The sequence below is a fragment of the Bombina bombina genome, chromosome 9 (genome assembly GCF_027579735.1).
Source record: "Bombina bombina isolate aBomBom1 chromosome 9, aBomBom1.pri, whole genome shotgun sequence".
In the NCBI taxonomy this organism is placed as follows: domain Eukaryota; kingdom Metazoa; phylum Chordata; class Amphibia; order Anura; family Bombinatoridae; genus Bombina; species Bombina bombina.
Genome location: NC_069507.1, coordinates 159,032,517 through 159,046,775, shown reverse-complemented (window position 1 = coordinate 159,046,775; position 14,259 = coordinate 159,032,517). Strand labels below are relative to the sequence as shown.

The 14,259-nt window shown below is 41.8% G+C and overlaps 1 protein-coding gene across 1 annotated transcript in view; it reads right to left on the bottom strand.

Moving 5' to 3' along the window:
- Positions 1-985: 985 nt before the first annotated feature.
- Positions 986-14,259, bottom strand: part of LOC128640114 (arsenite methyltransferase-like) — a 172,792-nt gene continuing 159,518 nt past the window's right edge. The window contains exon 11 of the mRNA XM_053692460.1: positions 986-1,234. Within this exon, the coding sequence (XP_053548435.1) occupies positions 1,139-1,234 (96 nt within the window). The 3' untranslated portion in view covers positions 986-1,138. The remainder of the gene's footprint in view (positions 1,235-14,259) is intronic.

The window sequence follows — 14,259 nt, the reverse complement described above, 5'->3', positions numbered from 1 at the left end:
AGAATTATTAAACCCTAATCTGCCACTCTGGACATCGCTGCCACGATGCAAGATGGCGTCCCTTGAATTCCGATTGGCTGATAGAATTCTATCAGCCAATAGGAATTAAAGGGTAAAGAATCATATTGGCTGATGCAATCAGCCAATAGGATTGAGCTTCAATCCTATTGGCTGACCCAATCAGCCAATGGGATTGAGCTCGCATTCTATTGGCTGTTACAATCAGCCAATAGAATGCAAGCTCAATCCTATTGGCTGTAGGTTTTATTTAGAATTATTTTAATTATGTTAAAGTTAGGGGTGTTAGCGTTACGTTAGGGTTAGACTTAGGGTTAGGTTTAGGGGTTAATATATTTATTTAGTGTTAGTAAAGTGGGAGGCCTGAGGTTTAGGGGTTAATAACTTTAGTATAGTGGCAGCGGCGATATTGGGGGCGGCAGATTAGGGGTTAATAAATTTATGTAGGTGGCATAGACATTGGGGGCAGCAGATAAGGGGTTAATAAGTTTAATGTAGGTGTCTGCAATGTCGGGGGCAGCAGATTGGGGTGTTTAGACATGGGGTTTATGTTAGGGTGTTAGGTTTAAACATACATTTTCTTTCCCCATAGACATCAATGGTGCTGCGTTACAGAGCTTTATGCTTCGCGATTGCAGGTGTTAGGCTTTTTTTTAGCCGGCTCTCCCCATTGATGTCTATGGGGAAATCGTGCACGAGCACGTCAAAGCAGCTCAAAGCGCTTCTTGTATTTGTGTGCGGTATGGAGCTCAACGCAGCCATATAACCCGCAAACGCCGGGTTTTTGCAAACATGTAATAGCAGCGCTATTAAAGATGAGCGGTGGAAATAACTTCAAGTTATTAGCGAGACATTTATAACACAAAACTCGTAATCTGGCTGTTAACTAAATGATACATGGAATTCTGGGTACACCTCCAATTAAATTATGGTTTAGTACTGGCATAAAAAATAGTAATGGAAAAAATTGAGGTAGAAAATCACTTTTAATATTGGCATTAGACAAAAATTAAACAACATATTAACATATGCATAATTATAGACTAATTATGTTTAATTAATTTGTTCTATAAAATGAAAATTTGACGGTCCTAACATAGACCTCTCTAAATCATCTTTCTTAGCAACAGCCTTTTGATTCACAGCAGCTGGTAGCGCTGGGGGTCTTAAGTGACTTTGTTTGTTCAGCAAATTGAAATGGATCTCTGATGATTTCCTGTGTGAAGAGAAAAAGAAGAAGATATTTACAATATAATTATCATAAAGCCTCATTGTATGTTCAACAGGTACAGTACAACTAAACTGCTGCTTTTTATTTAAATTGACCTTCCCTATTTAATTCCTGGTCCTCTAACACCTTTCTCCTCACTCTTTGTTATAAACAGGATCCCATATTTATAGAAAACTCTCTCGCTCCTCTCTCTCTCTCCTCTCTTTCTCAACACTTTATATATCTTAAACTTTTGAGGACCATTAAACTTGACATTTCAACAATGCGTATATACTTAATTATTGCAAGTGAACCAATATTGCAATGTACATTAATTATTTATTTTGCATCCTTTTGCTGTAAAGTACATTTAAAATTTGTACTTGTTTCACTTTCTCCCAGGGAGGCTTGGGTTAATACTTTGGGGCAATTTATTTGAGCATTTGTTTACTTTTTCCTCACTCCCTAAGCTTCTGTGGTGTCACATGCTGTTAAAAGGTGGATTATCAGTTTTGCATTAACAATCATGATAGGAAAATAATTCTTTGCAATAGTAATTAAGTTAAATCAGTATTAAACCTCCTTAAGGGAATACAAGTGGCCAGGCTACTCCAGTCTACACATGTGCAAACAGAGTTTGTGCTATATCTGAATATTAGTTTGTAAATGATTAGCAGGGGTTCATTTGATCTGGGGGACAGGGAATCAGTTAAAAGAATAAACATAAAACAATATAGTCATTTGACAAAACAAAGCTGCAGTTTAAATTGTAAAATTATTCTTATATATGAAGGTTCCTAATCATGTAGTTTACAATTTGTGTTTAATGTCACTTTAAAGAGAACCTAACAATATTACAGTGCCTCTTTACTCAAGTCAGTTATTCATTACCATGGTTTTATAGTCAGTTATAGATCAAGTGATAAAAGCTTTGTTAATGAAAAGTGCTGACTTACGGTTTAAGATTTCCCCATTTAGCATTAGTGTTTCTTCCAAAATGGGAAAAAAAAGTTTTAAGAAGTATAAGGTATTTTAAAAACGTTGAAATCAACCCTTTTCCAGACCACCTTTGAGAAAGCTAATTTAAAATTTTATATATACTTAAAAATGAATGACTTGTCTTTGAGTTAATATTGCATCCCAAGGTTATTTACATAGCAAGGTCACAGATTAGATGCAGCAGTCTCTATATTCGTTAAGAACATTCTTTTCTATTGCAATTTGAACACAACATTCTATTCTATCTCATGATAAACCAAATACAACATTTTTTTTTACACATCTGTAAATAAAACTCTAAATATACAGTATTTGCTAATGTTTTCAAAATAATGAAATGTATTCCGCATACAGTTACATTTAATCTTTCAACTATCCTTAGGAATATGTTGAACTTGTATTTTTAAGTTTTAAATTTATGATTGTATAAATCTCAAAGATGTTAAAATAATTTAGAGCTGGAAATCGATAAAAAAAAGTTATTAAAAACAAAGTGTATCATTAAACATTTAATTTGACTTTAGTAAAACATATTTTTTTATATCAAGTAATTTAATTAGGTGAGTGGCCTATTAAATATGTCATTGAGGAAGTTCTGTTGCAAACAAAACGCGTTTGACCATGTCTGCTGCCTGTTTTCTTAACAGTGTGCTCTTTATCTGACTGTTTTGCTACGTGACGGCTTTGTATGAATAAAACTTTTTAACAGCCTTCTTTTCTTCGCTGTTTCTGTGGGCTGGGTGCGTTTGTTGCTGGACTACATATCCCAGGAATATAAGTAGCATTTCCCATTTGTCAGGTTTTTATCAAGAGAAAATGGGGCAGATAAAGATCTTCTGAAGCACAAAACCTTGAAACTGGCTTTTGCTAAGAAATAGCAGACCTTGTATAAGTGGGTCTAATGCACTGGGTTTCAAACCTGTTCTCAGGCCTCCCTAACTGGCCAGATTTTGAGGATATCTGAACTGGAGCCCCGGATGAAATAATTAGGTTATTAGTAGACATGAAAAGTAACCTGCTCTCGCCCAAGGTAATCCTCAAAATCTGGCCTGTTAGGGAGGCTTGAGCACAGATTTGAAATCCAGTGGTCTAAAAGCATTGGCAGAGACCATGGTACAGCTACATCCAACTTTGCCAGGAGAGGGAACCATTTATGAATCAGCACTAATTGACTAAAATGCAAGTCTGTAAAAGCACTGAGATAAGGGGACACAGTCTGCAGAGGCTTCGATACAAGGTAATCACATTGGTAAAAGTATATTAATATAACTGTGTTGGTTAAGCAAAACTGGGGAATGGGTAATAAAGGGATTATCTATGTTTTTAAACAGTAACGATTTTTGAATAAAAACAGAATTTATGCTTACCTGATAAATTACTTTCTCCAACGGTGTGTCCGGTCCACGGCGTCATCCATTACTTGTGGGAAATATTCTCCCCCACAGGGAAAGGCAAGGAGAGCACACAGCAAGAGCTGTCCATATAGCTCCCCCTCTGGCTCCGCCCCCCAGTCATTCGACCGACGGTTAGGAGAAAAAGGAGAAACTATAGGGTGCCGTGGTGACTGTAGTGTATAAAGAAAAATTTTTCAACCTGATTAAAAAACCAGGGCGGGCCGTGGACCGGACACACCGTTGGAGAAAGTAATTTATCAGGTAAGCATAAATTCTGTTTTCTCCAACATTGGTGTGTCCGGTCCACGGCGTCATCCATTACTTGTGGGAACCAATACCAAAGCTTTAGGACACGGATGAAGGGAGGGAGCAAATCAGGTTACCTAAACGGAAGGCACCACGGCTTGCAAAACCTTTCTCCCAAAAATAGCCTCCGAAGAAGCAAAAGTATCAAATTTGTAGAATTTGGCAAAAGTGTGCAGAGAAGACCAAGTTGCTGCCTTACATATCTGGTCAACAGAAGCCTCGTTCTTGTAGGCCCATGTGGAAGCCACAGCCCTAGTAGAGTGAGCTGTGATACGGTCAGGAGGCTGCCGTCCGGCAGTCTCATAAGCCAAGCGGATAATGCTTTTCAGCCAGAAAGAGAGAGAGGTAGCAGTAGCTTTTTGACCTCTCCTCTTACCAGAGTAAACGACAAACAAAGATGAGGTTTGTCTAAAATCTTTTGTTGCTTCTAAATAGAACTTTAAAGCACGAACAACATCTAAATTGTGTAATAAACGTTCCTTCTTTGAAACTGGATTCGGACACAAAGAAGGAACAACTATTTCCTGGTTGATGTTCTTGTTGGAAACAACTTTTGGAAGAAAACCAGGCTAAGTACGCAAAACAACCTTATCTGAATGAAAAACCAGATATGGTGGATTACACTGCAAAGCAGATAATTCAGAAACTCTTCTAGCAGAAGAAATAGCAACCAAAAACAGAACTTTCCAAGATAATAACTTAATATCTATGGAATGTAAAGGTTCAAACGGAACCCCTTGAAGAACTGAAAGAACTAAATTTAGACTCCAAGGAGGAGTCATGGGTCTGTAAACAGGCTTGATTCTAACCAAAGCCTGAACAAAAGCTTGTACATCTGGCAAAGCTGCCAGTCGTTTGTGCAACAAGACGGATAATGCAGAAATCTGTCCTTTTAGAGAACTAGCTGACAACCCTTTATCCAAACCTTCTTGGAGAAAGGAGAGAATCTTTGGAATTTTAATCTTACTCCAGGAGAATCCTTTGGATTCACACCAACAGATATATCTTTTCCATATTTTATGGTAAATCTTTCTAGTCACAGGTTTTCTGGCTTGGACCAGAGTATCTATCACAGAATTTGAAAACCCACGGTTGGATAAAATCAAGCGTTCAATTTCCAAGCAGTCAGCTGCAGAGAAACTAGATTTGGATGTTCGAATGGACCTTGTACTAGAAGATTCTGTCTCAAAGGTAGCTTCCATGGTGGAGCCGATGACATATTCACCAGGTCTGCATACCAAGTCCTGCGTGGCCACGCAGGAGCTATCAGAATCACAGAGGCCTTCTCCTGTTTGATCCTGGCTATGAGCCTGGGAAGGAGAGGAAACGGTGGAAACACATATGCTAGTTTGAACGACCAAGGCGCCACTAATGCATCCACTAGAGTCGCCTTGGGATCCCTGGATCTGGACCCGTAGCAAGGTATCTTGAAGTTCTGACGGGACGCCATTAGATCCATGTCTGGAATGCCCCATAATTGGGTTAACTGAGCAAAGACCTCCGGATGGAGTTCCCACTCCCCCGGATGGAAAGTCTGACGACTCAAATAGTCCGCCTCCCAGTTGTCTACTCCTGGGATGTGAATAACAGATAGATGGCAGGAGTGATTCTCTGCCCATTGGATTATCTTGGTTACTTCCTTCATCGCTAGGGAACTCTTTGTTCCCCCCTGATGATTGATGTACGCAACAGTCGTTATGTTGTCCGACTGAAATCTTATGAACCTGGCTTCCGCTAGCTGAGGCCAAGCCAGGAGCGCATTGAATATAGCTCTTAGTTCCAAAATGTTTATCGGGAGAAGCGACTCTTCCCGCGACCATAGGCCCTGAGCTTTCAGGGAGTCCCAGACCGCGCCCCACCCCAAGAGGCTGGCGTCGGTCATGACGATGACCCACTCCGGTCTGCGGAAACTCATTCCCTGAGACAGGTGATCCTGGGTCAACCATCAGAGAAGTGAGTCCCTGGTTACCTGATCTACTTGAATTTGGGGAGACAAGTCTGTATAGTCCCCATTCCACTGATTGAGCATGCATAGCTGTAATGGTCTTAGATGAATTCGAGCAAAAGGAACCACATCCATTGCTGCGACCATTAGTCCTATTACTTCCATGCATTGAGCTATGGAGGGTTGAGGAATAGAATGAAGAACTCGACAAGCTTTTAGAAGCTTTGCCTTTCTGACTTCTGTGAGAAAGATCTTCATTTCCACAGAATCTATTATTGTTCCCAGAAAAGGAACCCTTGTGGATGGTGACAGTGAACTTTTTTTCTATGTTCACCTTCCACCCGTGAGATCTGAGAAAGGCCAACACAATGTCTGTATGAGCCCTCGCTTTGGAAAGGGACGACGCTTGGATTAGGATGTCGTGTAGATAAAGTGCTACAGCGATGCCCCTCGGCCTTAGGACCGCTAGAAGGGACCCTAGCACCTTTGTGAAAATTCTGGGAGCGGTGGCTAAACTGAATGGAAGAGCCACAAACTGGTAATGTTTGTCCAGAAAGGCGAACCTCAGGAACTGATGATGAGATTTGTGGATTGGGATATGCAGATACGCATCCTTTAGATCCACGGTAGTCAAAAATTGACCCTGCTGGATTGTCGGTAAGATTGTCCGAATGGTTTCCATCTTGAAGGATGGAACTCTGAGGAACTTGTTTAATATCTTTAAATCCAGAATTGGCCTGAAAGTTCCCTCTTTTTTGGGAACCACAAACAGGTTTGAGTAAAAACCTAGACCTTGTTCCCCGGAGGGGACTGGGTTTATCACTCCCATCTTTGATAGGTCTCTTACACAATGTAAGAATGCCTGTTTCTTTATCTGGTCTGAAGATAAGCGAGACAGGTGGAACCTTCCCTTTGGAGGAAGTCCCTTGAATTCTAACAGGTATCCCTTGGAAACTATCTCTAGTGCCCAGGGATCCAGAACATCTCTTGCCCAAGCCTGAGCGAAGAGAGATAGTCTGCCCCCTACCAGATCCGGTCCCGGATCGGGGGCTACCCCTTCATGCTGTCTTGGTAGCAGCAGCAGGTTTGTTGGTTTGTTTACCCTTGTTCCAGCCTTGCATGGGCTTCCAAGCGGGTTTGGGCTGGGCCGCGTTACCTTCTTGTCTAGCGGCAGTGGAGTTATTAGCCGGTCCGTTCCTGAAATTGCGAAAGGAACGAAAATTAGACTTGTTCTTAGCCTTAAAAGGCCTATCCTGTGGGAGGGCATGGCTCTTACCCCCAGTGATGTCTGAAATAATTTCCTTCAATTCCGGCCCAAAAAGGGTCTTACCCTTGAAAGGAATATTCAGTAACTTAGTCTTGGACGAAACATCTGCCGACCAGGATTTTAGCCAAAGCGCCCTCTGCGCTACTATAGCAAAACCTGAGTTTTTCGCCGCCAATTTCGTTATTTGAAAGGCGGCATCCAATATAAAGGAATTAGCTAACTTTAATGCGTGAATTCTGTCCATGACTTCTTCATAGGAAGTCTCTTTCTGGAGCGACCTTTCTAGTTCTTCGAACCAAAAGGACGCCGCTGAAGTGACAGTAATAACACACGTAGCTGGTTGAAGGATGAACCCTTGCTGAACAAAAATCTTTTTAAGCAATCCTTCCAATTTTTTATCCATAGGATCTTTGAAAGCGCAGCTGTCCTCTATAGGAATAGTTGTGCGCTTCGCTAGTGTTGAAACGGCTCCCTCAACCTTCGGGACCGTTTGCCATGCGTCCCTTCTAGGGTCTACTATGGGAAACATTTTCTTAAATATAGGAGGTGGGGCAAAGGGTACACCTGGCTTCTCCCACTCCTTTTCCACTATGTTCGCTACCCTCTTAGGTATTGGAAAAGCGTCGTCGTGCACTGGGACCTCTAAAAATTTGTCCAATTTGCACAACTTCTCTGGTACTACCATGGAATCACAGTCATCCAGAGTAGCTAATACCTCCTTAAGCAAAGCGCGGAGATGTTCTAGTTTAAACTTAAATGCCACTAGATCAGGTTCTGCCTGTTGAGAAATTTTTCCTGAATCTGAAATTTCACCCTCAGACAGCCCTTCCCTTACAGCCAATTCCGATTGATGCAAGGGTAAAATAGATAAGGCATCGTCAGCGTCTGATTGTTCATCCTTTTTATCTGTATTTAAAACTGAACAATCACGCTTTCTCTGAAAAGCTGGCAGTTTGGATAAAAGATTTGCTATAGAATTATCCACTACTACTGATAATTGTTGCATAGAAATAAGCACTGGCGCGCTAGGTGTCGCCTGCGCGGGCAAAGCTGGTGTAGACACAGAAGGAGAGGATGTAGAGCTATCCCCACTACCTTCATTAGATAAATCATCTTGGGCAACATTATGAAAAATAACAGAGCTGTCCTGATTTTGTTTGGACGCTATGGCGCAATTATCACAAACACTCGAAGGGGGAACCACATTTGTCTCTATACACACAGAACATAGGTTATCTGATGGAACAGACATGTTAAACAGATTTAGGCAGGCAAACAATGCAATAAAAACGATTTTAAACAAAAACGTTACTGTCTCTTTAAATAATAAAATGACACATTTATTTCTGAATGTTCAAAAAACTATGAAGGCAATATCCGATTTTTCTGAAATTTGGACCCCAGTGTCTTAATGCTTAGAAAGTATTGCACAGCAAATATGGAGACTCTAGCTCTTAAAACAAGCAAACCGGAGCTAATTGTTGGATTTAACCGTTTTTATACACTACAATCCCTGCTACAGCCTTGTTGCAGCTTTTTACCTTCCTTAGGGGTCACCATTCACAGAAAAAAGCCTTTTGGAGTCACTTTCTGAGCCACAGGACCCTATCTGCATGCACTGCCTTGTAAATCAACTGTGCAGCTGAAGCACCAAAATGAGGCTTCCTCCCTCAGCACACTAGAGTGAAGGGGCCTTCCTGACTAGATTTAGGTGTCTAAAACAAGCCAGATCAATAAAAAAAATGTTCCCCAGTGTATGTGAGCTTATAAAATATTTCAAATGGTATCATATTGTAATAAAAACCAATCGATTTTGCCCCTAACAGTGTCTACCAGCATAAAAAACAAAAAGGGGAAGCCTGTTATCTTTTTTGCTGAGGTGAAAGAAAAATGGCTTACCTTTTCCCCTGAGGGGAAATATGACTGTCATCTAGCATTAGCCTGTGTTGTTAGAAGGAGACCAGTCATACCTGAAGCAGATGAGTCTGCAAACTGTTACCCCCAACTGAAGTTCTCTTGTTTCAACAGTCCTGCGTGATAACAGTAATGGATTTTAGTTACTGTCTGCTAAAATCATAGCCCTCTTAAACAGAAATCTTCATCACTTTTCTGTTATAGAGTAAATAGTACAAGCCAGCACTATTTTAAAATAACAAACTCTTGATAGAAGAATAAAAAACTACAACTAACACCACAAACTCCTCGCCATCCCCGTGGTAGATGCTACTTGTTCAGAGCGGCAAGGAGAATGACTGGGGGGCGGAGCCAGAGGGGGAGCTATATGGACAGCTCTTGCTGTGTGCTCTCCTTGCCTTTCCCTGTGGGGGAGAATATTTCCCACAAGTAATGGATGACGCCGTGGACCGGACACACCAATGTTGGAGAAATGTCCCTTTAAAGGGACAGTCAAGTCCAAAAACAACTTTCATTATTTAAAAAGGGAATGCAATTTTAAACAACTTTCCAATTTACTTTTATCACCAATTTTGCTTTGTACTCTTGGTATTCTTAGTTGAAAGCTAAACCTAGGAGGTTCATATGCTAATTTCTTAGACCTTGAAGACTGCCTCTAACTTAAATGCATTTTGACCACTAGAGGGCATTAGTTCATGCGTTTCATATAGATAACATTGAACTCATGCACGTGAAGTTACCCTGGAGTGAACACTGATTTGCTAAAATACAAGTCTGTCAAAAGAACTGAAATAAGGGGGCAGTTTGAGGAGACGCTACATGGTAATTACAGAGGTAAAAAGTGTATTTCTATAGAACTGTTGGTTATGCAAAACTGGGGAATGGGTAATAAAGGGATTATCTTTCTTTTTAAACAACAAAAACTCTAGTGTTGACTGTCCCTTTAAGTATTGGCTATACAAAAGTTGTGTAAACATAGCCAGCAGAAGAAATTACACTACCAGTGAAATGCCTAGAATACGAGTTTTGAGTACTATAGGGAAATTAACTAACGCAAGAAAAGTTGCGTTATTTAACTCCCTATATCGCAGCCATTACAAGTTTTTCAAAACCCGTCTTGTGCGTGCGACATGGGGTTTTTAAGCTCTATACCGCACACAAAACAAGCGCTGTTTTGATGTGCTCGTGCAAGCTTTCTCCATAAACATCAATGGGGAGAGAGGGACAGAAAAAAATCTAACACCTGTGATCACGGAAAGAAAAGCTCCGTAACGCAGCCCCATTGATGTCTATGAGGAAAAAGAAACTAACGTTTAAACCTAACACCCTAACATAAACCCCAAGTCTAAACACCCCTAACCTGCCCCCCGACATCGCCGACACCTACCTACAGTTATTAACCCCTAATCTGCCGCTCCCGATATCGCCGCCACCTAAATAAAGCTATTAACCCCTAATCTGCCGCTCCCGATATCGCCGCCACTATACTAAAGTTATTAACCCCTATTACACTGCACCCCAACATCGCTGCCACTATATTAAAGTTATTAACCCCTATTCCGCCGCTCCCCGACAATGCCGCAGCTAAATAAAGTTATTAACCCCTAAACCTCTGGCCTCCCACATCACTACCTAATCTGCTGCTCCCGATATTGCCGCCACTATACTAAAGTTATTAACACCATTCCGCTGCAGCCCAACATCGCCGCCACTATATTAAAGTTATTAACCCCTATTCCGCCACTCACCGACAACGCCGCAACTAAATAAAGTTATTAACCCCTAAACCTCTGGCCTCCCACATCACTACCACTAAATAAACCTATTAACCCCTAAACCGCCAGCCCCCCACATCGCAACAACCTAAATTAAACTATTAACCCCTACACCTACCCTTAAAACTAACCCTAAACTTAACCCTAACCCTAGCACCCCCTAACTTTAACATAATTACAATAGAGCTAAATTAAACTTACAATTCTTAACTACATACCGGTAATACCTATTTAAAACTAAATACCTGTAAAATAAAACCTAATGGCTAGATTACGAGTTTAGCATTATCAGCGGCTCAGTACTAACTTGCAAGTTATTTCCACCGCTCACCTCCCTATAGCGCTGTTATTACAGGTTTACAAAAACCCGGCGTTAGCAGGCAATATAGCAGCGTTGAGCAAACTTGAGCTCCATACCGCACTCAAATACCAGCGCTGCTTTGAGCTGGTTTTACGTGCTCGTGCACGATTTCCCCATAGACATCAATGGGGAGAGCTGGCTAAAAATAAGCACCTGCAATAAAGAAGCGTAAAGCTCCATAACGCAGCCCCATTGATTCCTATGGGGAAACAAAATTTATGTTTACACCTAACACCCTAACATAAACCCCAAGTCTAAACACCCATAATCTGCCACCCCCGACATCGCCGACACCTACATTACACGTATTAACCCCTAATCTGCCGCCCCCAACGTCGCCATCAACTACCTACACTTATTAACCCCTAATCTGCCGCCCCCAACGTCGCCGTCACCTACATTACACTTATTAACCCCTAATCTGCCGCTCCCAACGTCGGCGCCACTATACAAAAGTTATTAACCCCTAACCGTAAGTCTAACCCTAACACCCCTAACTTTAATATCATTAAAATAAATATACATAAAAATAACTATCATTACCTAAATAATTCCTATTTAAAACTAAATACTTACATATAAAATAAACCCTAAGCTAGCTACAATATAACTAATAGTTACATTGTAGCTATCTTAGGTTTTATGTTTATTTCACAGGTAAGTTTGTATTTATTTTAACTAGGTAGACTAGTTAGTAAATAGTTATTAACTATTTACTAGCTACCTAGCTAAAAACAGAATTTATGTTTACCTGATAAATTACTTTCTCCAACGGTGTGTCCGGTCCACGGCGTCATCCTTACTTGTGGGATATTCTCCTCCCCAACAGGAAATGGCAAAGAGCCCAGCAAAGCTGGTCACATGATCCCTCCTAGGCTCCGCCTACCCCAGTCATTCGACCGACGTTAAGGAGGAATATTTGCATAGGAGAAACCATATGTTACCGTGGTGACTGTAGTTAAAGAAAATAAATTATCAGACCTGATTAAAAAAACCAGGGCGGGCCGTGGACCGGACACACCGTTGGAGAAAGTAATTTATCAGGTAAACATAAATTCTGTTTTCTCCAACATAGGTGTGTCCGGTCCACGGCGTCATCCTTACTTGTGGGAACCAATACCAAAGCTTTAGGACACGGATGAAGGGAGGGAGCAAATCAGGTCACCTAAATGGAAGGCACCACGGCTTGCAAAACCTTTCTCCCAAAAATAGCCTCAGAAGAAGCAAAAATATCAAATTTGTAAAATTTAGAAAAAGTGTGCAGTGAAGACCAAGTCACTGCCTTACATATCTGATCAACAGAAGCCTCATTCTTGAAGGCCCATGTGGAAGCCACAGCCCTAGTGGAGTGAGCTGTGAGTCTTTCAGGAGGCTGCCGTCCGGCAGTCTCATAAGCCAATCGGATAATGCTTTTAATCCAGAAGGAGAGAGAGGTAGAAGTTGCTTTTTGACCTCTCCGTTTACCAGAATAAACAACAAACAAAGACAAAGTTTGTCTGAAATCCTTAGTAGCTGCTAAGTAAAATTTGAGAGCACGAACTACATCCAAGTTGTGCAACAAACGTTCCTTCTTTGAAACTGGATTAGGACACAAAGAAGGCACAACTATCTCCAGGTTAATGTTTTTGTTAGAAACAACTTTTGGAAGAAAACCAGGTTTAGTACGCAAAACCACCTTATCTGCATAGAACCCCAGATAAGGAGAAGAACACAGCAGAGCAGATAATTCTGAAACTCTTCTAGCAGAAGAATTTGCAACCAAAAACAAAACTTTCCAAGATAATAACTTAATATCAACGGAATGTAAGGGTTCAAACGGAACCCCCTAAAGAACTGAAAGAACTAGGTTGAGACTCCAAGGAGGAGTCAAAATTTTGTAAACAGGCTTGATTCTAACCAGAGCCTGAACAAAGGCTAGAACATCTGGCACAGCTGCCAGCTTTTTGTGAAGTAACACAGACAAGGCAGAAATCTGTCCCATCAAGGAACTTGCAGATAATCCTTTTTCCAATCCTTCTCGAAGGAAGGATAGACTCATAGGAATCTTAACCTTGTCCCAAGGGAATCCTGCAGATTCACACCAACAGATATACCAAATTATGTGGTAATTTTTCTGGTTACAGGCTTTCAGGCCTGAACAAGAGTATTAATAACAGAATCTGAGAACCCTCGCTTTGATAAGATCAAGCGTTCAATCTCCAAGCAGTCAGCTGGAGTGGGTCGAACGGACCTAGAACAAGAAGGTCTCGCCTCCAAGGTAGCTACCATGGTGGAGCCGATGACATATTCACCAGATCTGCATACCAAGTCCTGCGTGGCCACGCAGGAGCTATCAAAATCACCGACGCCCTCTCCTGATTGATCCTGGCTACCAGCCTGGGGATGAGAGGAAACGGCGGGAACACATAAGCTAGTTTGAAGGTCCAAGGTGCTACTAGTGCATCCACTAGAGCCGCCTTGGGATCCCTGGATCTGTACCCGTAGTAAGGAACTCTGAAGTTCTGACGAGAGGCCATCAGATCCATGTCTGGAATGCCCCACGGTTGAGTGACTTGGGCAAAGATTTCCGGATGGAGTTCCCACTCCCCCGGATGCAATCTCTGACGACTCAGAAAATCCGCTTCCCAATTTTCCACTCCTGGGATGTGGATAGCAGACAGGTGGCAGGAGTGAGACTCCGCCCATAGAATGATCTTGGTCACTTCTTCCATCGCTAGGGAACCCCCCCTGATGGTTGATGTATGAACTTGGCCCTCGCTAGCTGAGGCCAAGCTTTGAGAGCATTGAATATCGCTCTCAGTTCCAGAATATTTATCGGTAGAAGAGATTCTACCCGAGACCAAAGACCCTGAGCTTTCAGGGATCCCCAGACCGCGCCCCAGCCCATCAGACTGGCGTCGGTCGTGACAATGACCCACTCTGGTCTGCGGAAGGTCATCCCTTGTGACAGGGTGTCCAGGGACAGCCACCAACGGAATGAGTCTCTGGTCCTCTGATTTACTTGTATCTTCGGAGACAAGTCTGAATAGTCCCCATTCCACTGACTGAGCATGAACAGTTGTAATGGTCT